Source organism: Carica papaya, chromosome 5 (assembly GCF_054855325.1).
Source record: "Carica papaya isolate Zhongbai chromosome 5, ASM5485532v1, whole genome shotgun sequence".
Lineage (NCBI taxonomy): Eukaryota > Viridiplantae > Streptophyta > Magnoliopsida > Brassicales > Caricaceae > Carica > Carica papaya.
The window spans coordinates 34,371,210-34,399,140 of record NC_142313.1 but is presented as its reverse complement, the minus strand read 5'-3'; the positions used below and the strand labels follow the sequence as shown (position 1 = coordinate 34,399,140).

Sequence of the window (27,931 nt, the reverse complement as noted above, 5' to 3'; positions counted from 1 at the left end):
CTATCTGATATGCGAAAATAAATGACGTCCTTTGGGCCTGGCATGTAATCGTTAGTTATTTTACAAGTAATCAAAAGCCCGGCCAAGTTCAACAACGGGCTGCCAGGTGCTAACTGGTTCAAATCAACCAGAACATGTTTTCTCAGGACGTCGTCTCCAATCTCCATCTCCCTCCTCTCCCTGCCAGCCCATATACACCACCAAGCAACGAACAAGGGACTTTCTATGGCACACACAAACGCATCTTCAGTCAATGCAAATTGAATGTCAAGTAACAAGATCAATTGCTACTGTCGGATCTCTTTCCGAACTACATCTCTTGTCGAAGCCGGACGATCCTGGTTTTGAACTGCCACTATCCAGATGACGGATCCGAATCTCGATTTGCAGGAGTCGGGTTGGGAGGAGCTCAGGAGAGAAGCTCGGAAGATCGAGGGCGATCTCGACGTCAAGCTATCTTCATATGCTAAACTCGGTGCTAGGTTCACCCAGGGAGGTCTGCTTTTGTTCCTGTTGACTTGTTTCCTGTTTTCTTTACTCAGACCTCTTTCATTGTTTAGTATTACTTCATAAGTTGTTTTTCTTTTTGTGGGAAATGTTAAGTATATGATCAGAACTTAGTCGTTTGGGTTGGTATTTGAAGATGGATATAGCGAATTTTGAGTTCCAAGTTCTCAATTTACAGAACGCCAGAATTTTTTTTTTTGAAAAGAAGAGTGCAATGACCAGGTTAAAAATGTGGTCAATAGGCAAAATTACAGTGATTTAGAGAAAATGGCAGAACTATTTCCGGGAATTTACTTAGTTCTGTTAAATTCTGAAGCGATCTAGTTACTTACGGTTGTTTAAATTCAGATGGTGTTGATTTGATTGATGCTTATGACCCCTTAAATGTTTAGGAGGTCTTCTCTTCCCCTTGTCAATCTTGTTTAAGACCATACTTATGACTCCTTCCCTCCAACTCGCCAAATTTGTTGCTCTCTCAAATTCTTTTTCTTGCCTTCTATTGGATATTTAAAGCAATAAGTTATTCGAGATATCTATCCAATAAGGTTGTTAAAGCCAGTGAGTTTGAGAAATCTATCAGGGTGTTCTTTTTTTTTTTTCCCAATCCTATAATGTAGAAATTCCACTGGTTCTTGCACCAAGCCATTTAGCAGCATTACAATCCAATTGTGGAGTTCTAATTCCCTTATACCAGAAAAACCAAGAAATTCCATCATATATAACTATTTTTTATTTTTTTTCTGAAATAAAAAGTAGAGTAAGATGAAGTAGAAGCATCAATGGGTGTAAATCCATGTACAAATTATTTTCATATTAATCAAAATATCAATAGGATCTCCAAGATCCTCAAAAGAATAAAGAGGATGACCCTTGATAAAAGAACCTCGGGCTTGGAACTAGCTATCCTTAAACCTTTTCAAAATCCACTTCCTTGTCCTCGAAAGCTCTCTTATTTCTTTCTCTTGATATCACCCAAAAGATGGCAAGGGGGATCAGGTTAATGTACTTTTTCACACTAGTAATTTCTTTTTATGCCTAAATTTCTTCCCTCACTGAGGCAGCCATCACCCAATTAATGTGCAAGATGCCATAAGCAAGGATCCAAAGTCTATAGACAAAGGGACATCACAATAGAATATGGTTGCACGACTTTGCATCCCTTTTGCATGGGTAATAGCTATGCACCAGAATCCTTCCCCTCCTAATCAACTTGTCCAGAGTTAGAATGCACCCTGTAACTGGCTCCAGTGCAGAAAAGGCAATTCTAGACGATACATTAACCTTCCAAATTTGCTTGGATGGAAAGTCTTAATCTGTGACCTCCATTTTTGTCAGGTGGTTGTAGGATGGTCTAAGAAAAAAAATTGTTCAAGCTTTGAGGCTCCAAAAGGGTCGGTCTTTTGTTCCATCAGGCCTAATACTAGCAAGGCAAGGAGTAAGATTTTATCCTCTCTGACTTCCCAATCATTTAGATTTCTTTTGCCCTCCACAAAACACTCCTCGTTCTCCATATTGCAAATGTAGGAGTCCTGGATCAATGCATCTTTTTATCAAGCAATAGCATAAATCTTATGAAACTGGGCTCTGATAGTACCATCTTTCAGCCACATGTCGTGCCATAAACTGGCCCTGTCGCCACTGCTAATCATTCATCTAATGCAGTCTTGGAACTTCTTTTTACCCATGTAGATTTCCTTTCACATCTGAATACCACGCTGTCTAGACCCTTCCCTAATGACCCATCCTCTGTTTGCAGTACCAAACTTTGCCTCGATCATCCTCCACCAAAGACTGTTATTTTTGTTTATAAATCTGCAAAACCATTTCCCCTAGAGGGCCTTATTAACCTTCAAGCGTGATCTCAGACCCCGCCACTGAGTTGATTTGACCTTTTGACCTCGTCACATTCCACTAGATGGTATTTCCTATTCTCCTCAGAATCTCCCAGTAAGAATCTGGCATTGTATGGATTCTAGTCTCTTGGCCATACTTTCAAAGATTGCCATTAGAGATATGTAATAGATAGGGATGTTAGCTATTGTGCTTTTTGATGAGATTAAGTCTTCCTCCATTGATAGAATGTTTCTCTCATCTAGCCAACCACTGTTCAAGATGTGCGACCACCAGATGCTAAATCGAGATTTCCTTCTACTTGGCTCCCAATGGTAACTCCAAATACTTGATCAACAATTCCACACGTTTACACCTAAGAGTACGAGCCGGATTGCTTGCATCCCTCCCATCACCTAGTCTCACTAACTTTGACAGGGCGAGATTGTTGTTGAGTCCCGATACTGTTTGGAAGCTTGATAAAATGCATATAAGTAAAGCCCTTTTGCTCGGTTTATAAGACAGCAACATGTCATCAATAAAAAATAAGTAGCTCAGCTCCTCCACACACTCACTCTATCCCACCTTCAACCTCTTAAACATCTCAAAATCTCTGGCCCTCAAGAGCATTCTTTTGAGTGACTTTGTAATGATCATGAACAGTTGGGGGCCAAAGGATCTCCTTGTCTGAGGCCTCTATTAGCTTAAAGAAAGATGATGATCCCTCATTTACCATAACAGTGACAGAGGTTGTAAAAATGCAGTTTCTGATCTAATTTTTCCATTTATCCCCATAGCTCTTTTTTTTTGAGATAAAATTTATCCCCATGGCCCGTTCGTTTTGTCATATAATCGAGGGACCCTAGTTCATATGGTAATAAACTTTCTCTATATCAAGCTTGCATAAAGCCCCCTTCAAATTCTTATGTTTTAGCTCATCTACGATCTCATTAGCAATTAAAGCTGCATCCAGAATTTGTCTGCCACCTACAAAAGCATGTTGGCACAGTCCCACCATTCTCCCCATAACCTTAGTCGGTTTCCTTGCCAGTACTTTAGCAAATGATGAAATATAAATTATGTTATCCTCACTTTCTCTTCTTTGTTTTTCTGTTATTATTGTGATCCTTCTCCTTACTATATTTGCTGCTGTTGTTGAATGCTTCTCCAGTCTTTGCGAGAACTACCAATAGATCTTAGAGAAGGCTGATGCTTTCTTAAATCTGATAACTGAAGAGGCTTCCAAAGGGAACTCTTCGCCTTCTCTTTCCAACTTTGAAGAAAGGTTTGCTCATCCACTTACTCATAAAACCACTACTCTGGACAAGACCTGATTTTCTATGAGTGGCTCCTCACTGAACTTGCAGAAACTCTTTTGTACCTTCATTTATAATAATTTTTTAAATTAATTCCTTCATTGTGTCACTCATTTCAACTAAATAGATTGTTCTGGATGATAGCATTCAGCAATTGGGTGCTAATGCTCTCTTTTAAGTTAAAAATTGGTTATAATTGTCCTTATTATCAAAGTCTTTTGTCAACTCATTGAAATTTGCTGCTTATGGAAATCTTTTCCTGGACATACACAATGTGAATTTCCCAAACTGGTTGCTGGAAAAGGTTTCTAGTCATTGTTGTAAATTTTGTTTATTTTCCGTCGATCTTTTTATGCTCTCTCTAGTTCTCTCTCTAACCAAAACATATCCCATGGGATAAGAGCACAAAGCCCAGATCTTCGTGGGATGAGTCACCAACTTCCAAAGCAAGCACAGATCTATAAGGTTCTTTCTAGCCTTTCTTAAGAAGGATTTCCTCTCTTTTTAAGGTTACATCAAAATGAAGCCAAATACCTTTCTCTCTATGCAATAGCCACTCAACACCATCAAAAGCTCTCCTACTTTTTTTCTGTCAGACCAAAATATATAGCCCAAGGGATAAGGGCAACAAGCCCCTTTGCAATTCTTGTCAGCCTCTATGCTATCCCAAGCCCAGATCTCTTGGGGAGTGAGCTACCAACTGCCCAGCCAAGCACAGATCTATTAGGTTCTTCTTCCTTAAGAAGAATTTCCTCTCTTTTGTGAAGTTACACCAAAGTGTACTTCTGTTACGTGTATCTGTTATAAATTGTAAATGGTCTTGGTTACTGAACACTGAATGCGGAATGTTTAAATCTGACTTCAAAAGAATTTTGGATTTGGATCATATGTTTGCTTAAAAACCTTTGGCTATCATCCCCTTTTGTATTTAGCTTTGAGTTTTGCTTATAGTCCCACTGGTGTGAGCTTGAACTCCCTTGGGGTAATATTACTTGTTGGGACTTATCTTCCTTCATGGTCTACATTTATTTCCTTCTTTATCAGGAGCAAACCACTTCGCTATTGATTTTGTTTTTTTAGTTTAAATTTCATTCTTCCTTCTTCCTTTCTGGCCTTTCTTTTGGTTTTGGAGGTGGGATGATTCTAGAAAATAACAATGTGTAAAGTTCTCATTAAATTTAACTCGTTCTTAGCCACTTCATTGCCTTTTGTATTCATTAAGTTCTGTTGAGATTTTCAAAATATGTGCTGTTTTTTTTCTTCTACCTGTTTTATTTTCTAAATCCTACCTTCAGAATATGACCGTTTTTCAGTTTCATGTATTGCTGCGGTAAAAATGGTGGCATCTTGGAATTTTTTGCATGAACCCAAAGCAAATGAATGATACTGGCTCTTTCCCTTTCTGATCTCATACACTTTGGGCTCAGGTTATGTTGATACCGGATCTCCAACCATTGGGTCTAGCCGGTCATGGAAGTCCATGGAAATGGAAATCCAATCTTTGCTTGAGAAGCTGCTAGATATAAATGATTCTATGAGTAGATGTGCTGCATCTGCTGCACCAACTACCTCAGTGACACAAAAGCTAGCAAGGCACAGGGACATACTACACGAGTTTACCCAGGTTTACCTTCTGTCAATTCTTTTTCCTTTTTGTCAGCTTTTTTTTTCTTTGGTTTCTTGAGGCTATATTCAAGAGAGTCAAAGGAGGTTTAAATAATTGAATGCAGTGTAACAGAATGGGATGAAGTACAATGGAATGAGATGTAAAATGTAATCTGTTTTACTTAATTTGGATAAGATAGTATAGAAATGAGAATAAGCTTCAACCAGAGTTGGAAGGAAGGAAAATGGAAAATTATTAATGTCTAGAAGACGATAACCCTTCCATCCAAAAAAGAAGTAGGTAAAGGTAGGATTTGATTATAAGGAATGAGGATAATTTATTAATCACAAAAAAATACTTTTAACCTGCATTCCCCTTTCGTCCATTCTCTCCTAGACTAGGAATTAGAATATTGAGCTTCTGTAGGGGTATGAGAATGACGTGTTCTCCCTTATTCTGTTTCATTTTCTTTACTAAATTCTCCAACAAATAAGGTTAAGCCGTCAACTTTAAATTTTTTATTTCCATCCATTCCATACCCTATGGGGTTTCATGCCTTTATTCAGATGAAATCTGGTTTGACCCAAAACTAAGCTATAATGGTGCTTCGGGATGTTTGGTTTAACTTATTTTTGGATCAAACCACCTTAAGTAAGCCATATTAGTGTTTGATTTGATGATTTTGGCTTATAAGCCAATGTCTTATGAGCTAAAAAAGTAGGGTTCAAAAATGTTTTTTTTGGAAATGTAAAGTATGAATTGTATTAATATAAGCACTAAGGGAATGCTGCTCATGTACAAAATTTAGAAGTCAATCAATGTATCAATATGTTCCAAGAGGACCATGAAACAAAAAATTAATGGTTTGGATCCATCTATTCTTAAGAATATTAAAACCATTTACATCCTCTATTCTATCAAAAACTCTTATGTTCCTCTCCTTTCACACCTCATAGAGAGAAAGAGCGGAATTATATCCACTTGTTTCTGTCGACCGCTAATGCACATCCACACTAAAATTTTTTCTCTCGCGAACCTGCCATAACCCAATTAATTTCTAGCAACTTACAAACCAAAGCCCACAACTTATAAACTTCTGGAGACCATAGCTAGAAATGCTTACAAGTCTCTTCATCCCTCTTGCAAAGGTAACAAGTATTAAACCAATATCTTTCCGCGCTTTTTCAAATTGTCAATAGTAAAAAAAAGTTCCCTATTAGCCTCCTCTCACCCAAGAGGTGAGACACTAGTCTTCCACATCTGACTTACAAGGAAACAAATGCCATCATCTTCATACCTGTACAATTTTTTGTAGAAAGATTTAATTAAGAAAGACCCGTTTGATGTGAGGTTCCACCGCGGAGTGTCAATGCTTCCATCCAACGAAATAAAGGATAACATGCTTAAAAATTTCTCATATTCTCCAACCTTTCAATCATTGAGATTCCTTGACACAAGTAGTCATTCGTTCAAACCACTACTATTCTCTATAAAGAATCACAAATCTTGATATCTTTCTGCTAGGTTGTTGCGTAAATATGAGGGAAATACTCTCTAAAGGTGCCCCTCTCCACCAATTGATCATCCCATAGTCTCACCCTATCCCCACTAACAGCTTCCGCCTGATATACTCTTGGAATTTATCCTTCCCTTAAGTGATCTTTTTCCACAAGCTTTTCTCATATGGTCTTGAATTCTCTTTGGTAAGTCATCTTTTATTGTCCATGCCATATTTTGCTTCAATTGTTTTCCTCCACAACGTGTCTTCCTCTCTTATGAATCTCCAACACTATTTTCTTTACTGAACCTCATTCATCTCAAATAAAGATCGCATTCCCAAATCACCAAATGCCTAATGGCTTCTTGAGCTCACTTCATGTCACCAAATGATACCTCTGTCTTTTATCCATGTCATCCCCATAAGAACTTGTTCTGTATAGTTTCTAGCTTTTTTGCCACGCTTTTCGGAATCATCAACATGGAAATATAGTAGATAGGAAGATTGCCCAAGGTACTCTTTACGAGCATGAGTCTTCATCCTTTAGGCAAGAGACCCCTTTTCTAGTTTGCTAACCTCTTCTCAAATCTATCCACCACCGGATCTCATGTCCTAAACTTTTTGAAACTAGTTCCAAGAGGTAAATTCTTATCTCTACAACCCAATGCACTTGTGATCCTTTTTGAATCACTAGTCGACTCCAATCTCACCAATTTTGACTTCGTAGGATTAATACGAAGCCCTAAAACAACTTGAAAGCCCATCAAAATATATCTCATGTTCAACAAAGCTCTCCTCTCTGGTTCACAAAATAGTTAGGTATCATTAGCAAATAACAATTGTGTAAGCTTTTCAACCTGATTCCTCACCCTCACTTTTAAACTATTGAATAATTCACATTCCTTGGCTCTGATAAGCATCTTGTTTAAGCCTTCCATCACCACTATAAAGTATGGGAGATAGATGGCCACCTTGTCTCCAACCTCAAGAAACTTTAAAGAAAGATGAAGGACCCCTATTAACAAGAACCGTGAAGGAAGTAGAGGTGATACAAGTCCTAACCCATCTCCTATAATTCTATCCAAAACCCATCATCCGAAGCATATAATCTACGAAATGTCAGTTCACATGATCATAGTTTTTTCTATATCTAACTTGCATAACACCCCTTCCCTCCTCCTATATATCAATTCATCATCAATCACTTTATTTGCTATTAAGGTTGTATTCAGAATTTGCCAACCTCCCACAAAAGTATCTTGACAATCACCAATTGCCTTATCAATGACCTTAGCCATCTCTCTCATAAGGAGTTTAGCAATCAACTTATAGATGCAACCTAACAGACTAATAAGTCTAAAATTCTTGATGTTCCGAGCCCCTTTAAACTTGGCAATGAATACTGAGAAAAAAGCATGAAGGGGTTTAACAAAGGATCCAGTGTCATGCAAATTCCTAAAATAGGGCCATTATGTCATCCTTCACTACAGTCTAAAAGTCCTGAAGAAAGTCTATATTAAAACCATTTAGACCAGGAGCCTTATCTCTTGCACGACATAAAGCCATCATAGATCTCCTCTTTTGAAAAGTCTCTCTCCAACTTTGTCCTACTTTGATCATCCAGACTTTTGAATTCAACATCATCCATATTAGGTCTCCAATCCTCTTCTTCCTTGTATAGCCACAAAAGTAACTCATTGCCTCCATTCTTAGCTGCTCATTACTCTTAACAACTCAGTAACCAATCTCCATCGCATCTATGAAATTTTTTTCCTGTAATGATTGGCCATACAATGGAAGAACTTAGTATTGTGATCCCCTCCCCTAATCCATCTATCCCTCGATTTTTGTCTCTAGAAAATCTCTTCCATCTGTAATCTGACAACAACTTCAGCTTTTAATGATTCTTTTCTGGTTATGTCTTTAGTTAACAACAGTCAATCACCTTCCCATTTGTCTATACCCTCGATCTCATCCATCAATATCTTCACTTCACTCTAATATCTAATACCCTTCTCTTTACACCACTTCTTGATTTTAGCTTTAACAAACTTTAGCATCTGGAACAACCTAAAGCTTGCCGTGTCCACTGGATTTGTGGCAACCCACCGCTCTCTAATCTTATCCGAAAATTCATCCACCCTCAACCATTTGTTTTCAAATCTGAATGGACACCCATCTGATATCATCAGCCATCAAGCATATAGGGAAATGATTAGAAATAATCTTCTGAAGTCTCTTCTGACACATGTTGCCCACATACAATTAACTATTATGTTATTGAGGTCAGGATCTTGTCACTAGGTGGTTCTTTAGAATTTCTAGTTGTAGAATCTGCTTCTTTTCCTTACTACGATTCTTTGAGCGACCTATTTTGTGAACATAGATTACAACTCATCAAAAAGAGTTGTTACCTTAGACCTCGTTAGAGATATGTGTAATATTGTAGTTTAAAATAATATTTTGATTTATCTTTATTAATAGCAAACATACTCTTTTATTTACAGGTTACAATTCTTATTTAAAGATCTTAATTTAATTAAGGATATAAATCTAAGTAGAAATACTTTATTTAAATATTAAAAATTCTATACTATTTAGAAATATAATATTAATAGAAAATCATATGTTATCTACGAATGTAATGCTAAGTAAGATTCTATGTTTACTATTTAGTATTTAATACTAATTAGCATTCCATATTTAATTGAATTTCAAGCTCTTATTAGACATTATAAGTGTGTTCATAACATTTTTCCCCTCCTGGTCTTCAAATTTGTGCTCAAGATTAAAATATGGATACACCTGGCTTGTCGATCTATTTTTGTTGCTCAGGAATAGTGTCACGTTCAATCTCGAGCTAGAACAGCCATTTATATTGGTGACTTTAACAAACGGCTCATTACAGTTATAACATAACCACTTCAGCCTCTTTTTTGTTATCTCTGTCCTTGTTAGTTTATTTATAAATGAAGATGAACTGTTAGTAGATTGTGTCGTAATGTTACTGTTCCGTGGAGTTGGTATTTTCTGAACTTAATTGTTAGGATTGGTTACGGACTGACAATGGTAATTATAAGTGTGTTCGATTATAATCCACAACTACTGTTTCTTTTCAAAAGTCATACTCATTGCATGCATAAGAGTGGTGAGTGATTGCATCTCGACCTCATAATGGAGAGAATCGATTAATTCTGCCATACAAACTTACATGTTGATCAACCTGAACGAACTTGTTTGCTCTTGCTAGTTTTTGTTGGAACTGCCTCTGGCAGTCATCAATTGATCCCATTTGTTTCAAATTTACCAATTCCCCCAACGGGTTGCTTTTGGCTGGCGGCTCAAATATCAGAGAATAATAGTTTTTGAATCTAGTCAAGTTGAGTGTAGATTGTTCAGATTCTAATTGGTGGTACCATAGTTGCACCTCTCCAAGCATATGGAAGGCAACCAATCCCATCTTATCCCATTGTAGCGTGTTGGTTGACAAAAAATTTCTTGCACCAATGCAACCATATTTGGGAATCTTCAAAGTCGTTGAACGTTGAAAAATCTAACTTAATGTAGCGAGGAACAACTCTATTATTTGGAGGGTTGTTTGCATTTCGCGACTGACTTTCTGTGTGAAGCGCTTGAGGTGGCTGTTCCCAAGGGTGGTTGCTGCTTGCAGTCATTTCTGATTCTGTTTGCCTATTACAATTAAAGTCGGCCAACATCTCTTTGAATTGTGAGGATAACTCTTGCAACTGGCTACTTAATTGTATATCAATCTCTGCGGTTCGTGCCTTGTTTGCGGTCAGGGTTTCTTGGAGCATCAATCGCAAATCTTCCTTTATCGCAGAGTTGTACTGTGTTAGGTTATGATACCAATTTGTTATGTTCCCAATATTAGAATTTTGTCACTGGGCGGTTATCTGGAATTTTGGTTACAGAATTTGCTTTTTCTCCGTACTGCGATTCTTTAAGCGATTTATTATGTGAAAATAGATTACAACTCATCAAAAGGAGTTGCTATCTTGGACCTTATTAGAGAGAGCTTCAATTTTGTAGTTTAAAATAATATTTTTATTTGTCTTTATTAATAGCAAGTATACCCTTTTATATAGAGGTTACAATTCTTATTTAACAATTTTAATCTAATTAAGAATATAAATCTAATTAGAAATATTTTACTTAAATATTGAAAATTTTGTACTATTTAGAAATCCAATATTAATAAAAAATTATATATTATTTAAGAATTTAATATTAAATAGAATTCCGTGTTTACTATTTAAGAATTCAATACTAACTAAAATTCTATGTTTAATTGAACTTCAACATCTTATTAGGTGTTATAAATGTGTCCATAATTTTGATACGTCACAAAAATTATGAATCTATCAATTCTGAAATATGACGGATTGACCCGCTGGTTAGACCAAGTCCACTTGCCCCTGGTTAATGGTAAATTCATGAGGTCAAGATGATTCACCGTATCCTTGAACTCATTAGCACAACTGCAGGAGAAGTGCTTCCCGTTCCTCTCATTAGGGTTCAACTTTTCTGGTGCTTATAAGCCATTCAAAAACTAATTTTGTTTAAGACTTTTAACAAAATATCCACTAGTTATAAGTTATCAAATGTATATGTCCTTTTAATTAAGTATTGTCAACTTTGGAACATATTTTTACCAAACACCCATATTTTTACGGAACACTCATTATTTATGTGGAGATTGTACGTTAAACAATATACACAAACCACATATTTTTCACTTTTTTAATAACTTTAAGTTTCATGAGCTTCTAAGCCTTCTTCATTTATAAACTTCTAAAAAGAGGTCAAACCAAACGATTTTGAAGTATTTTTTCGTCTTATTATTTTGCCTAAAGGAGATCAAGTTCTGCAAAGTTCTTAAATGTAGAGGTGTCAACGAGTTGTGATTTTAACCAAATTTGAACATGTGTCAATAGATGGCCTTTGAAGAAGATTTAATAGTATGTTATGTGAATTAAACAGATTAAAAGAAAAAGATTTTAATTTTAACAAATAAATTGCAATTTAACATAAATTACATAGAAAACATGTACTTCTCTGGCATCACCTTGTTGCACTTTTAATAATAGTTTTTTTCTAAAAAAAGAAACATATAAACCATAAGTTAAGTACCTTTCAAATTTTCAAAAGCCACAAAAATCAATTCAACACAATATATTAAGAATTTGAAAATAAACTCAAGTTCACAATCGAACACCAGAAAAAGGTTTGCAACTAAATTAGTGCCCTAAATTTGAATGGAAATTCTTCAAGTAATATCATATATTGTATTTAAATATGTTTAAATATGATGTATAGTAAAATAGTTTTATTGTGTAAAATACATCTCTAGTTCATTTAGTCTTTTATCCCATTTTGATTAACTGCGGTATTAAAAAATCATAGTTTGGTTTCTCAGTTTTCAGTGGACACCCCTATTTGAATTATCATATCCTATCAGCAGCATTGATCGTGGATGTCCAAATGCCACTTAAGATTTCATTGGATGGCATGTTTGATGACTGAAGTTGTGTTATTGAGGTTACTGGGAGGATTCAGCATCAACGAGAAGATGCCCTTAAACTAACACATGAGATATCATTTTAGATTAAAAGTGGGTTAACAAGATAGAAAGAAAATATATTTCTCTCTTAAATTGACTTTAATTTGGGAATAAAATAAGAAAGTCTGACATAAAGTGTAGTGAGTATGCCCGGTAAAATTATCATATACAATTGCTTTTATGACATGGCCTATTTAAACCATATTCGACCAGCTGCTTGTATTGAATTCATGAAATGTTCATTGCATGATTGGATTTTCATTCTTTGACTGAGTTGATTGATGGTTTTTCTTTGTCTAATTGTTTCGTAAATTTTATATTTCAGGAATTTAGAAGAATCAAAGGGAACATAAACTCAATGAGAGAACATGCAGAGCTTCTTAGTTCTGTCAGGGATGATATCAGTGAATATAAGGTGAGAATGGTTCAAACTCGAAAATATATTATAGCCCATTATTTAATTTGGAGAAATAAAGAAATAAAGGTACTCTTTACTTCATAAATTGAAGATTGAGAAAGTCGAGTTCATAGTTTTTGCCTACATGCAGGCATCTGGAAGTATGTCGCCAAGAATGCAGTTACTGCGGGAGAGAGCTGCCATCCATGGGAGCATATCTCATGTAAGTAATTTTTTAAGTGATGTGCTGACTATCTGCCTATTGTGGAATCAACTATCATCTTGCATATTTATATATTTGTGTATAATAAAATAAACTTGATAAACTAACAGAAAATGTTGAGATGGATATCTGGCTTCATCTACTGATACTAATGTAATTGGTAAAAGTGTATGAACTTCATCAGGTGGATGGGAGGTTGTATAAGATAATTTATGTGGAAAGATTAGAGAGTTCTAACATTAGATGACGCACACTGGTTGTGCTAAATTGGTAAGAACGAGTGCTGAAGGCTATGCACCAAAGAGTGAAGAAAATATGTAAGCAATTTAGTCCAAAACAATCTGCAAGTACATACCTTTTGTAGTGAACTTGCTTGAAAGTGATTTAGGTAATTCGATATGGCATTCCGTAAAGCACATGTTTGTTTGCTTACACTGAAGATCAGGTTGGATACTGCTTCAAACTCCCTAAAATTCTGCAAATGTGTTTGCTTGTTGACTTCGTAATGCAATGTAGATAATAAAAGCTTTAAATAGCCCAAATTCTATACGTGTTAGGGTGCAAAGTCAGAACAGTATTTGGTTTGCTTTATATGTTTTGTTCTCTTCTTTTGTAAGGCTAAAACGTTTTAGACATTAATGCACATGACAATGTTGGGTTCATTTTATTGTGTAGATAGATGATGTGATCAATCAAGCCCAAACTACCAGAGCAGTGTTGGGCTCTCAAAGGGCTCTGTTTGGCGATGTGCAAGGGAAAGTCAGGCTTCTCAGCGACAAGTTCCCTGTCCTTCGTGGCTTACTTGGTATCCAATGGAGCTAGTGGTTATATCACTGAATTTTTCATTTTCATATGGTGGTTGTTAATCTAGCACTTGTTATCCAGGTTCAATCAAACGGAGGCGATCAAGGGACACCCTGATCCTGTCTGCAGTTATTGCTGGTTGCACGTTGTTTCTTATTATCTATTGGCTTTCTAAATGACAGGGGATGAGATATGCCAATGCATAAGTACCAGAATAGTAGCACTTTTTCAACGGAATTTTACTCGGTGTAATTTGTTAGAACATACCAAGTTTTCATTACACCTAGTCCCCAGTGTATCTTTCTTTTGGTGCCTTTACTAGGAATATATATTCAATTTTTGAGATGCCATTTTTGGGTACTCAATGCCATTATTTGCTACCATTACGCAGCAACGAATGTTGAGAGAAGAATCGAATGCCATTGAAACTGAACAAGTTGTAAAGGGCTCTCGCGTAGGGCCATGCCCAAATGCTTAGTTGGAAGGTCTGCTGCCATATATGCTCAGCTTGCGTTGACCTTGCTGATTACCAAGTTGTTCCTTAACTCCCTGCGTTAAATATCCAATAATTTGCACGTGCAAATCTCAAGAACCTTTTCTATCTCAAAGAAACATTATCCTTCCAGTAAAGAGAAGATTGTTTTGGGTTAGCATGTGATTGCCGTATTGCCTTTTTGATTCTCCACTAGCTCAGTGTTTTCATCTTGTTGTGGTCCAGAGATTTGTGTGATATTTTCCACTTAAAGTCAGCCTTTCCATTTCTGTCTTAATTGGACCATCTTGCAACATTTTACCATTTTATTTTCTTTTTTTGTTCACTAGCAGTTTTAAAGTACATAATTCAAACAAGATCTCTAAGGCTGGCATTTCAAAAATCTCAAAATGGTGAACAAATAATTTAATCGGGTTTGTTGGTTTATTTATTTATTTAAGAATGAATTTTTAGATTACTACTACAACTTGTGAATCTAATAAAAAAAAAAAAAAATCAATTTGTGAAGTATAAACTATCAGTTAGTTAGATGTTATAATTTTCTTCTGAAGTACGGGATTCAAACCTCTAATAGGCCAGCTGATAAAAATATTGTTTTGTTTTATTTTATTTATTAATTTTACATAAACAATGAATATTTATTATTTGTTTTGGTATTACTAACAAAATTATGAATTTAAAGATTATTAGAGTAATTAAAAATTATATAAAAAATTAAAATAAGAATATTCTTGTTAAAAAACATTAACGTGAAAAACAGTAATATTTTAGTGTAGCTTTATAAATCAAAAGGAAAAAGAAAATTTTGTGTTTATTTTTTTCAGCTTTTAAGCTATTAAGCGGCTTATGAATCAAACGGATAAATAAAGTTTACCTTGTCAATTGACTAATCTCAATATATATGCAAGAGTTAAATAAGATGGATTATATATAATTATATAAATATTATAGTTCTACTCCACCACATCATATTACTGCCAATCAGATCAAAACTCTGATCAGACAAGACCCAGAAAACTAAATCTCGGAACTAAAGATTTTGGGTGTGGCAAGTGCTGGTGGTGGGGGCTTTACCAAAGCCATGGAGGAACTAAAGAGATTTCTTTAACCCTAATTATTGTGACATTTCTTGAGCCTCCTATAATTGTATACTAGAGTGTTTCGGTTTTCCTTCATCTCTTTTGTAGCAAAAGAAAAATAATTTAATTAATGATTCTCAATTATTTATAAGAAACAAAAAAAAAAAAAAGAAAAAAAAAGAAAGAGAAGGAAAATAAACTTGTTAATTATATGGATAATTCCTATATAATTAATTGGAACTGAGTCTTCAAAAAGAAAAAAAAAAGAAAAAATTAAATTTATAATGATTCAATCAATCATTTACGTTTTAATATACGTCCTCACACGTAAACTCGTCAAGCTGAAAACGTAAATCTTACATAGATTTATCAAGTCTTGTGTGAAGTTAATTTTTTTTTTTTTTTTTTTTTTATTATAATAGAACTTCGAAGTTTGATATTATTTTAAATAATTAATCCAACCAATTATTTCAAAAGTCTAAACTTATAGAAAATAATCAAATCAATTAATTACTTTGGATTCAATTCATGATCCACAAAATACATTCCAATATCTATTTTGCATAGATTCAAAAATAATTTTGTAACCATCTCAAAACTAAAAACATGAGCAGAGCAAGAAGGAAATACGTGATATGAAATGTGAAAATCTTATAACTATTTATTATAAAAATGTATCCATTATCAATATCTAGAAAAATCTATTTTCACTATGCACTATGCAGCGCAACATAAAACACAATTGGAGTTCATAAAAAACAAATGAGTAACCAGAACATATCTTTTACCAAAATGGCAGAAAAAGATTTGAAAACAAAAAAGAGACAGAAATGGCAGCTTAAGCTTAGAGTCGGCAAAGGGATGCCTAACAATGAAGAATTTGGAGACTTCTAATATTTTGTATATACAAAACTTGTAAAGATAAAAAGTTTGTATTAACATATGAAATGACTGACATATATAAATTTTTTTTTTCATTGTATTCAAAATTAATTCCAACGTAAAATTATATCCAAACATTTCTTGAACATATAAAATCAAAATTATAAAATTCTAATTAACGCGATACCCACCCATATCCAAAAATAAGGTAAAATTCGTTAAAAAAAAAAAAAAAAAAAAAAAAAAAAAAAATTAACCTGCTCATTGAAATTCCAGAGTGGCATTTGTGCATTTGAAATTACAACAACTTTCTTTTCCATACTTAAAAGCATCAATAACATGAAGATTTGATCCGAAAGATAAAAACTCTTAACAAAATATAATCCAGTACATAGCTCTCGATACTTGGATATATGTGTGTGTATATATAGGAATTCACTGACAAGTGAAATATACACGGTTGATAATTAAAATAGCCAGCCACCGGCTATCAGCCATGGTTCCAACCTCCTATATACGATTTATAAGGCCTATAGATATAGGTGAGGCCATAAATAAAGAGCTAAAACAATACTACATATGGCGAGTCAGGTAAACGTGGCAGCTGCTGTGCGAGAACAGACAAGCGATGCATCTTACTGTCATGTCTTTTGCTACTTGTGCCTCGAGAGATACAGCTTATAAATTGTGATCAATTCATTATATATACACTAGAAAATAAAGAAAAGGCATCTCATCTAAGTACATACATACATATATATATATATATATATATACGCGAAGATCGCAGATCATGAAGCTATAGCTATCACCCGTACTCTATGTCACAGTGAAACTGTACGCACCCCTACGGTACATACAGCAGCAGCTTGCCACCTCCACGGCCATCATCTTTATTGGATTTCCACCCCACCATGAGAACCTATTATTACAGGCTTTTACAGCCAGCAAGCCAGCGAAAGAGATTGGAGCTCTCTCTCTCTATATATATGTACATATGTATATATATGTGTGTATACATATATATCATCTACCATTGTGCATGCATGTACGTACTTGTATTAGATGAACTCTCTGCAGGAAATTTAAGATACCTGACTTTTCTTCACATGAAATACTAATTCATCAACTACTCAAATCTTTATGTCTTTCCTGCTGGCTCTGCTTTTTTCATTGTAACTATATATATAATATGCTTTTTCTCAATTAAATATCATAGCTTGATAATTTTTTTGTACTTACTATATTATTTAGTATGTTAAAATTAATGTCAACTTGTAGATTTTTATGTAGAACCGATGTACAGGGACATATGCATTACGTATATCTCTATCTATGTTTTATTGAAAATCTTACTGTATGAATTTTATTAGTCAACTTGTATATATTTTTTAATTTATTAGAAAAATGTATTGTAACCTATATGCATGTAACTTTTACTCGTAATAATATTTATTACCTAGATATATATATATATATATATATATATATATATATATGAGCTATACTCATGACTCGCTAAAATTCTACAAACTGTTGAAATAAAGTTAAAAAATGGCTCGTTTTTCTTCAAAATTGAAACAATGTTAACAAATCAGCCCTCCAAAGTCAGCAGGTAGCATGGCAGAGATCTTTGCTTCAGATATTGGGTCAGTGCCTCGATAGAAAATTGTTAGAAATTAATTCATTGCCATCCATTTACTGAGCTAATTACCATTACACAATTATTTATAACCTTATAGTTATTTTAATTCTATAGCTGGATTCCTATCCTATATATACACGACAAAAACTTGGCCACTCCTTGCATTTCATGAAAGAATACTTCAGTCACCTTAAAAGATTTACTTTCACTACCTAAAATTACTTTGGCTTGATCCTAGACCCAGAGAATCCCTCCCTGGGAAAGGGCATTTTAATTATAAAAAATTATTACTACCATTGATATAATATAATATGATATACAGTAAATATAAAAAAAAGAAACTTAAACCAACGTAAGCATGTTAGTATTTCAGTGTGCATCAGGTATCAATTTATGAATGTTGCTAAAGTTGTTATTGTGCTAATATTGTGGGTCCTTCTCGTCTCAAACAATCAATATTGAATACGTTACGTATATATAGTACTATGTATACATATGTGAACAGAAGGAAAATAAAAAGAGATCGACCAAGAGGGAAGAGTGAGAAGTACTAATCAGAAAGCAACGCCAAATGCATTGATGATAATGGTTTTTGATTTACAGAGGTTTTAAACGATGGTGGGACTCAGACAACAAAATGTGTTTGAGCCTGTGTAATGTGCCCCACAATTAAGAGGTACATATGCCATTGTGTCCCAAAACTAATTGATCTTCTGCAAAATGGCTCTTGTCTAGTCATGCATATATATATATATATATATATATATCACTCAGTATTGAAACTAGGCATATTAGATATTGATTTTGGTTTGCAAGAGGCAATGAAGTGCCCTAACCCCAGCATTGAAAGCTGTCCAAAAATTACACAATACACCCACGGTGGATTGTAATTTTGTTAGTTAACTTTTTACCTTTTAAGGGTAGTTTTTGGGACGAGAAAAAATTAGAAGGAAAATGGCTGAGATGGCGATAGTTTTTGAAGATGTTAGAGAAATGACAGCCATCTTTTTCAGCAAAGTTAGGGTTAGTCTGCAGCATCTATACAGTGTAGGCAGAGGCCTAACCAAATTGGAAAAAGAAGAAAATATAAAATCTATAGATATAGATGTGGGATAAAAGCAAAGGACAAGGTAATGCAATTTTTGATATTAAATTAAAAGGATCTGTGCTTTCTTCTGTTGTCACTGACAACTACGTATCTCTGTACATATATACATATATATATAGATAAGAGGGAAAGAGAGAGAAAGAGAGGCATATGAACGGTCAAATCCATAAAAATACAAAACTCTTAGTGCTTCTTGTGTGATTTTGTTATAATTACATAATTATTTGACGTTGAATTCTTGGTTTTTATTTATGCAACTAGTTGTTTTCGTTACTCTTGATTGGTTAACATCTCCCAATTAAGTAAACATGATTTACCTTTTAACATTTGACCTTAAGTACGAATTTATCCAATTCTAAGCTACTATTACTCAATCATTAATTTCTAATGATTAAAAATTTAATTGACTTAACCTAAACTCTTAAAATCAAATTAAACTATTACAAATTTTATACAGAACCGAAGTCATACTTTTTGGAATTAAACAATGACTAATTAAATTAAACTAATTACAAACTAAAATAAAATTTAACAAAGATATTTCAATTTTATCACATTTGACTTTTTTTTTTTTTTTTGAGAAAGCACAACACTAATTCTTACACATGATTAATTAGAAACCAAGGCACTTTTAGAACATAATCATTTTCAATGAAGTGGCTAGATGTTCCTACTATATACATGTCCACTATTGATTGCCAATATGCAAATAGTGATTTAATATCTTTGGGGTTAGCACAAAATACCCTACCAAGGCAAACATGTATACTACAACAACCAAGATATCATGTCTTTAGGGGCGTGATGAGAATTATCTTTGTTTCTATCATACTTTAATTTTATTCATATTTCAAATGAAATTAAAATGGTAAGACCAAAAATGTCAAAATAAAAATATTCTTGATTTTTCATATAATTTTTGCCGTTAATTATTTATTAAAAGAGGAGAGAAGCAAGCAATGACAACAACACAAATAAATATAAAAAGAAACAAACATAAGGGTGTAAATAAAAGAAATTAAAACAAAGGAAAAAAAAAGAGGAGCATGGATAAAGAAAGAGATCTAAAATAGGTTAAAAGATGAATTAAAAAATAAAAAAAATATATAGGCTATAACTATAAAAATTAATTTTGTTTGGATTAACTTAAATTTTAGCCTTTGCCATGAAGAGCTCTCAATCCATTTTTCCTATCTTCTTCCTTTTCTTTCTATTTCTTTAATATTTCCCATATCAAGCCTAATTTATTTCTTTCTTTTCTTTCCCAACTACGTGGGCCATGCCTAAAAAGGCCCAACCTGTTTTCACTTTCCTTTCTTCCCTTTTTTTTTCTTCACTCAGGCTAGGTCTAAAGATAGACCTAGCTTCTTTCCTTTCCTCCTACCCTTTATCCTTTTTTTTTTTAACAAGGGCTAAAGAGGACCTAACTCACTCTTTTTTTTTTTCTTTTTTCTCCATATTTCTTTTCATTTTCTTCCCTTCTCCCTATATGGGTTAGATAATCCAACCTGTTTTGTCGCAACCCACTCCAACTTCTTCTGGGGCATCTCTAGAGCACACTTATACTTTACACTTAACTAAATAACAAAAATTAACTTTCATTAATATACAGAGTATGCAGAAACGTTACATCCCTTGAATAATATACATAAGCTACAATACAATACGAGACTTTAAAATTTTTTCTTTTCTTACAATACACAAAACTAGTAACCTAATCTCTAACTTCTCAATTTCTCTTTCATATCACATACTATTTTGCAGCAGAATCCTCATTATCTGAAAATGATAGGGGAGTGAGATATATTATCCCAGTAAATAGATACTATGACAATACAACTAATACATGCAATATATATCGCTTTCACACACATCAAAATATATATCTGATACACTTTTCTAAAAAATATATTCATTTTTATTGAAAACAGACGCACAATAAAAAACTAAACCAAAATAATGATTTAGAAAATACATTACTGCATTGTACAATGCACTACACTCTCGCATGTACCAGATCACTCAACAATTATAGTGTACTACATTGTACAACGAGGCACATGTCCTAGAATTAGAAAACAGATGCATTTCGCTACATTGTACAATGAGCTTCACTTCATTACTGTTATGGAAGGCCATTCATATCTTCCTATTGCCATGCATGCTAGGCGCACACTTAACACTTAACACTTAACACTTCCTCATACACCCGAAAACAAAACTGTTATATATGAGTTCACATTTATCACTTTCCCACTGTATCAAAAAATAGAACAGTTTTATAGGGTCACACTGAAGCCTAGTATCATGCAAGTGCTTTAAGAACGACTCACGTCGATAACGAGTGATGCACATTTATTAAAATCATATCAAAAATACATAGAAAAAATAACACTCAAAACATAATAGCATTTTCACAAAACACTTGCACTTTATATATGAAAATACATATAAAACACTAAAAAATACTTGAAAACTACATAGGCCATATAATCACAATATCCACTTACTGTACTGGAAATACTTTGAAAATACTTTAAAAACTACATAGTCTATGCAATCACAATACCCACTTACTATGCTGAAAATACTTTTAAAACATTTCAAAAACTATGTATGCCATGAAATCACAACACCCACTTACCTTGAGTCTGATGCAATTAATTTAAGCTTTCTATATTATGACAGAGTCTCCCCTTATATTTTTTTTTCAGTTTTCTCTGGTCACTCCGTCAGAGTCTTCCTTTAAAAATACTTCAATTTTCTCTTTTCACTCAAGCAAAGTCTCCCATTATACTTTCATCAATTTTCTACCAAAATTTTGGTAGCATCTTTCTTTAAAATTATCGTTGTTTTACACTAAAAAATATCCTCATGATAGGTAAATTTCTCTCTTTGAAAAGAAACTTGAAACTACATACCTTACAGGACATGCTGCTTTAACCTTCGGTAAAGTCTCGACCTAATTTCTAAGCTTTTTCTCTCAAAACTCTGATAGCATTCTAGGGTGTTTTTAAGCAATATCGAACCTCAAAAGTGCTATTCATGTCACTTAAAAATCATCCTCAAAGTTTCAAAAGAAATGGAATTAAAATGAGAGAGAAAAATCACCTTAAGCCCGTAGATTCTCCCTTGGTTAGTTGTGAGCTTTTGCTCTCTTTTTCTTTTCTTTCTTTCTTTGTTTTTCTTCTTTTCTTCTTCCCTCCTCTCTCTTTCTCTCACAATTGGGTAGAGTTTTTTCTAGGAAAAACTCCCAAATTCCATCAATTTCTCTCACTTTTATTGGGTTCATTCCCTTTTTTTCTCTTTTTTTCCTCTTATCTTACTCTCTCTTTTTTCTCTCTCTAACCTTGCTTTCTCTCAACTCTAGAATGCTTTTTGCCTTCTTCCCACACCCCTTTTTATAAGGGAGCGATATCCATGCAAGTTGATACGCATGGGAGAGGTGGCAAAACGTGATTGACTACTTAAATGTCCTCAAGCTTTATCCTTATTCTTATCTCTTACTTTCCTTAGCCTTTAAGTAATTTTAGAGTATTCTAATCTTATCCAGACCCCTCCAACGTCTTATCCACTGTCTAGGAGCTTTCATACCAGATTTGGCCTCCATTCTATATGTTTTGTGTCACCTTAGGCCCATATAAACCCATAAGGCCCAAAACTGCACTCTATGCACATGCCTTTACTTCAAACATATAACTCCATCAATTCTTATGTGTTTCCAGCTCATTTTACCTTCACTTGCTCATTGTAGTTTTTGCTATTTAACAACCAAATGTGGGCTCCAAACAACAACATTTGGCCCATCTGAGGTCTAGCTAAGTCCTAAAAGGTCTAAACCACACTTAAAGTTAAGCCCAAGCTCAAACCCTTAGTTCAAAACTCTTTAACTTGTTTAATTCTTAATCGTTTTGGACATGCATGTGCTTCACGTGTTCCCCAAGCAGGCAGCTATCACATAGTTTTAGTTTGGGCTTCATCTGGGTCCATTTCACCCACTTATGGCCCAAAAAATCTCAAAAGGTCAAAATTATCCTTTATGTGCATGTCTCTCGTGTTTGGCCTCATTTCTCCCAATGTTTCTCCTATAGAAATTTTTATTTTCCTAAACATTTCTTCCTTAATATTTTGGCTAGTCATTAGCTGTATTTGAGTCTCAAGTTCTAAGTGTTTAGTCTCGGGACACAAATCAACCCCAAAGGGACAATTAGAGCTTCTCTTGGGATTTCCCCCTCACATGGGGGATTTCTCTCTTGATTGTTAATCCAATTACTCTCTCATATCTCCAAAGCATCTTCTTAGCTTTTACAATATTTTTCTAGTCTCGAGAAGTGTTCTTAGGACTAGAGAACTTAGTTTCTTCCTATTGAGGCAAAAATTCTTCTCAAGGGATTCTTGTTACCCCAGTCTCATAAATTTCACTCAATTTGACTCGAAACTTAGTCCTTAACCTTATCGCATCTTCTTTCATATACATACACACTTAATCAATCATATCAAACACAAGATTTCAAATTGGAAAAATTCGGGCCATTACATCCTACCCCCCCTTAAAGGGGATTTGGTCCTCCAAATTCAACTTACCAAGAGTCTCTAATTTTGATTTACCATGAGGGTCTTTGTCCTTCATATCCTATGGTTATGGTAGCGAATACATCAGATCCTCCAATTACCTCAAGTAATTCATTTATCTCCATAATAAAATTAGGACTTTTTATTGTATTTGTTGCTTCATTTCTAAGAAATATATGTACCCCACTATTGGATATTTCTTTTCTACCTCCCGAACAAGGTGCATTCATTAGGAACTTGTCTTTAAATCTCATTAAATTATTTCACCTTACAGAACTTCTCATAAGGGTCTATACTATTATTCTCAAATGGAGCATGGTCTGGATGGTCTCTAAATAATAACTTGATAATTGATCAAATGCTCATAGAGTCTTTAACCTTTATATAATCAATAATGGAACTCCTCATAATGATGTAGTAGACTTTATGGCGCTTAATTGCTTTCACGTGGCCTCAACATCATATTTATGTTTGCATTCTTCTAAATCAAGATCTTTTCTCCTCACTCATTGACTTGGTACCGAAGCAACTTATTCTTCTTAGTTAAATCAATAAGGATCCTTAACTTATCAAGGTCTATAATCCTCGTCCAATTTTGTTAAGTTTTCCTCATGTCTCCTTGATTTCTTCCGAAACCTCTTTCTCAAGCTTATAGTTTTTTAAGGCTTACACATACTTTTAAAGTGGGTCATCCTTTTTTGACTTCCAAAAATAAAGATGGATTTATTGAGAATTTATCTATGCTTGGTATCATAGTGTACTGTTATCTTCAAGTTTATCCAGTAGGGGTGACTCCCAAAATCTCAATCATTAATCGGGTTCTTTTAAGGTCTTTATGTATGGAATTCCTCCTTATAGCTACTTATTAGGATTCTTTAAAGGTCTTATTAAGATCGATTACACTCGATAATTGATTCCACCTCTCTAAGGTTAAGTATTATGAACTCCCAAAGATTTCAAATGATCACGTGATCCTAGAAGACATGACTATTAAATGTTTAATTTTTAGGGTGATCTCCCCCTATCTTACCTTGTTCACTTTATTGTCTCCGCTCAGGATATCTAAGAAACATACAAGCCAAGTTATTTAGGATCTTGAGTTATTTCTGATCATTTACTTCAACTTAGTAAGGAAACTTATTTTGATATTTTTCCCACTATTGGTTATTTTTCTCCAATAATACTTGTCTATTCTCATCCCGAAGGTTTAAGGGTATCATTTTACTTAATTTGAGAAAATACTTTTAGGAGTATGGTTTGCTTACAATTCTCAAATGGGTGATAATATACCTTCTCTTAGGTTCTTGACTTATTCTCTACTTTAATGGTAGGGTAATCCTTATTACAGTGTTATATACTTTCATAGTTTGAACTAGTCTCTAGTAAATGGGGTAACAACATTATTTTCTAGTAGCTAGTCTTTCTTTGATAAACAAAAATAGCTTATATCCTCCAAAATAAATGTTTTATTCACATGATCTCAGGACCCACAACATTTATTCTTCCAAGTCATAACAATGTCTGACCTCTATACTATCAATAGGATGTTCACTCATAATCTTTTATCTCCCAATATATCACGTTTCATTGCAACTCTCACCATAAAGACGAATACACTTGTCTTATTTGGTAATTTATTTAGTCAGGGAACCTTTAATTCTCAAGGTTCGATCATATAGGACTCCTCTTCACTTCTCAAAACACTCATCCCTGGATTCATTATTCCTTAGATCCTTAAAAAGTCCATGAGTGTCTAAAATGTCTCGCCTAAGTTGTTCTATACACATAAGTCCATTGAGATTCTATTCAGTCCTATCTTCTAGACCTCGTATGTAGGCACTCTCCTTGATCTCACTATTTTTAACTCCCGAATGCTTTAGGGTCAGGAGAGGGTTCCTACGACATTCTATTATACTCATTCTAAGTTCCACTACACTTTTTAGGTTTCGTGTAACCCTAAGCCTCATATTCAAGGGATGTCTTCTAGAACTGTGCTTTGATACCACTTTATCGCGGCCCACCCCCACTTCTTCTGGGACGTGTTCGGAGTACACTTACACTTTATACTTAACTAAATAACAAAAATTAACTTTTATTAATATATAAAGTATGCAGAAGCGCTACATACCTTGAATAATGTACATCAGCTACAATACAATACAAGACTTTAAAATTTTTTCTTTTCCTATAATATAAAAAACTAGTAACCTAATCTCTAACTTCTCAATTTCTCTTTCATATCACATATTGTTCTGCAGGAAAATCTTCATTATCTGAAAATGATAAGGGAGTGAGATATATTATCCCAGTAAACAGATATTATGACAACACAACTAATACATGCAATATATATAGCTTTCACACACATTAAACATATACATCTGATACACTTTTCTAAAAAATATATTCACTTTCACTGAAAATAGATGCACAGTCAAAAACTAAAACCAGAATAACGATTTAGAAAACATATTACTGCATTGTACAATACAGTACACTCTCGCATGTACCAGATCACTCAGCAGGTATCGTGTGCCACATTGTACAATGAGGCACATGTCCCAGAATCAGAAAACAGATGCACTTCGCTATATTTACAATGAGCTCCACTTTATCACCTTTATGGAGGGCCATTCACATCTTCCTACTACCATGCATGCTAGGCGAACACTTAACACTTAACACTTCCCCATACACCCAAAAATACAACAGTTATGTATAGGTTCACACTTCTCACTTTCCCACTCTACCCGAAAATGGAATGATTATGTAAAGGCACACTGAAGCCTAACATCATGCATGTGCTTTTCAAATGACTCACCTCAATAACGAGTGATGCACACTTATCAAAATCATTATCTAAAATACATGGGCAAAATAACACTAAAAACATAATAGGACTTTCACAAAACACTTGCACTTTATATATGAAAATCCGTATAAAACACTGAAAAATACTTAAAAACTACATAAGCCTTTTAATCACAATATTCACTTACTATACTGAAAATACTTTGAAAAACTTTGAAAACTAAATAGTCTATGCAATCACAATACCAACTTACTATGCTGAAAATACTTTTAAAACATTTCAAAAACTACATATGCAATGAAAACCCACAACACCCACTTAACTCGAGTCTGATGCAATTAATTTAAGCTTTCTATAGTATGACAGAGTCTCCCCTTATATTTTCTTCAGTTTTCTCTGGTCACTCCATTAGAGTCTTCCCTTAAAATACTTCAATTTTGCTTTTCACTCAAGCAAAGTCTCCCATTATATTTTCATCAATTTCCTATCAAAATTTTGATAGTATCTTTCTTTAAAATTATCATTATTTTAAACTAAAAAAATCCTGATGGTAGGTAAATTTATTTCCTTGAAAAGAAACTTGAAACTACATACCTTGTAGGACATGCTGCTTTAACTTCGGCAGAGTCTCGACTTAATTTCTAAGCTTTTTCTCTCAAAAATATGACAGCATTTTGGGTTTTTTTTAAGCAATATCTAACCTCAAAAATACTATTCATGTCACTTAAAAATCATCCTCAAAGTTTTAAAAGAAATGGAATTAAAATGAGAGAGAAAACTCACCTTAAACTCGTAGATTCTCCCTTGGTTGGTTGTGAGCTTTTGCTCTCCTTTTCTTTTCTTTCTTTGTTTTTATACTTTTTTTCTTCCATCCTCTCTCATCCTCTAACAATTGGGTAGAGTTTCCTCTAGGAAAAACTCCCAAATTCCAACAACTTCCCTCACTTTTATTTGGTTTCTTCCCTTTTCCTCTCTTTTTTCCTTTTTTCTTTCACTCTCTTTTTTCTCTCTCTAACCTTGCTTTATCTCAACTCCAGAATGTTTTTTCCTTCTTCCCATATCCCTATTTATAGGGGAAGGACGTCCATGCAAGTTTATAAGAATGGGAGAGTTGGCAAAATGTGATTGGCTACTTAAACGTCCTCAAGCTTCATCGTTATCCTTATCTCTTACTTTCCTTAGCCTTTAAGTAATTCTAGAGTATTCTAATCTTATCCAGACCCCTCCAACGTCTTATTCAGGAGCTTTCATACCAAATTTTGGCTCCATTTGATATGTTTTGTGCCACCTTAGGCCCACCTAAACCCATAAGGCCCAAAACTGCACTCCATGCACATGCCTTTACTTCAAACAGCTATAACTCCGTTGATTCTTATGAGTTTCTAGCCCATTTTACCTTCATTTGGTCATTGTTGTTTCAGCTACTTAACAACCAAATTTGGGCTCATAATAATAACATTGGTCCTATCTAAGGTCCACCTAAGTCCTGAAAGGTCTAAACCACACTTAAAGTAAGGCCCAAGCCCAAACCTTACTTCAAAACTCTTTAACTTGCCCATTTCTTAATCATTTTGGACA

At 34.1% G+C, this 27,931-nt stretch overlaps 1 protein-coding gene and 1 long non-coding RNA gene across 2 annotated transcripts; one reads left to right on the top strand and one right to left on the bottom strand.

Annotated features, from left to right (window-relative positions):
- The first annotated feature begins 214 nt into the window (after positions 1-214).
- On the top strand, positions 215-14,122 carry GOS12 (golgi snare 12). Its single transcript, XM_088220326.1, has 6 exons — positions 215-496; positions 5,081-5,277; positions 12,664-12,753; positions 12,887-12,958; positions 13,634-13,763; positions 13,844-14,122. The coding sequence occupies exons 1-6, from the start codon at positions 364-366 to the stop codon at positions 13,939-13,941; spliced, it is 720 nt and encodes a 239-aa protein (XP_088076452.1). The 5' UTR covers positions 215-363; the 3' UTR covers positions 13,942-14,122.
- A 6,425-nt stretch (positions 14,123-20,547) lies between these two features.
- Positions 20,548-27,456, bottom strand: LOC148265797 (uncharacterized). Its single transcript, XR_015819250.1, has 3 exons — positions 27,137-27,456; positions 22,081-25,814; positions 20,548-20,748 (listed from the first exon to the last, which is right to left on the bottom strand). It is a non-coding gene; the product is annotated as an uncharacterized LOC148265797 (long non-coding RNA).
- Between the last annotated feature and the right edge of the window lie 475 nt (positions 27,457-27,931).

What these genes read in the sequence shown, in the direction of transcription:
- GOS12 (XM_088220326.1), top strand. Translation starts at nt 364, where the DNA reads ATGACGGATCCGAATCTCGATTTGCAGGAGTCGGGTTGGGAGGAGCTC. An exon ending in TGCTAGGTTCACCCAGGGAG is followed by an intron (nt 497 to 5,080) that starts GTCTGCTTTTGT and finishes CTTTGGGCTCAG; the next exon opens with GTTATGTTGATACCGGATCT. An exon ending in TGTCCTTCGTGGCTTACTTG is followed by an intron (nt 13,764 to 13,843) that starts GTATCCAATGGA and finishes CTTGTTATCCAG; the next exon opens with GTTCAATCAAACGGAGGCGA.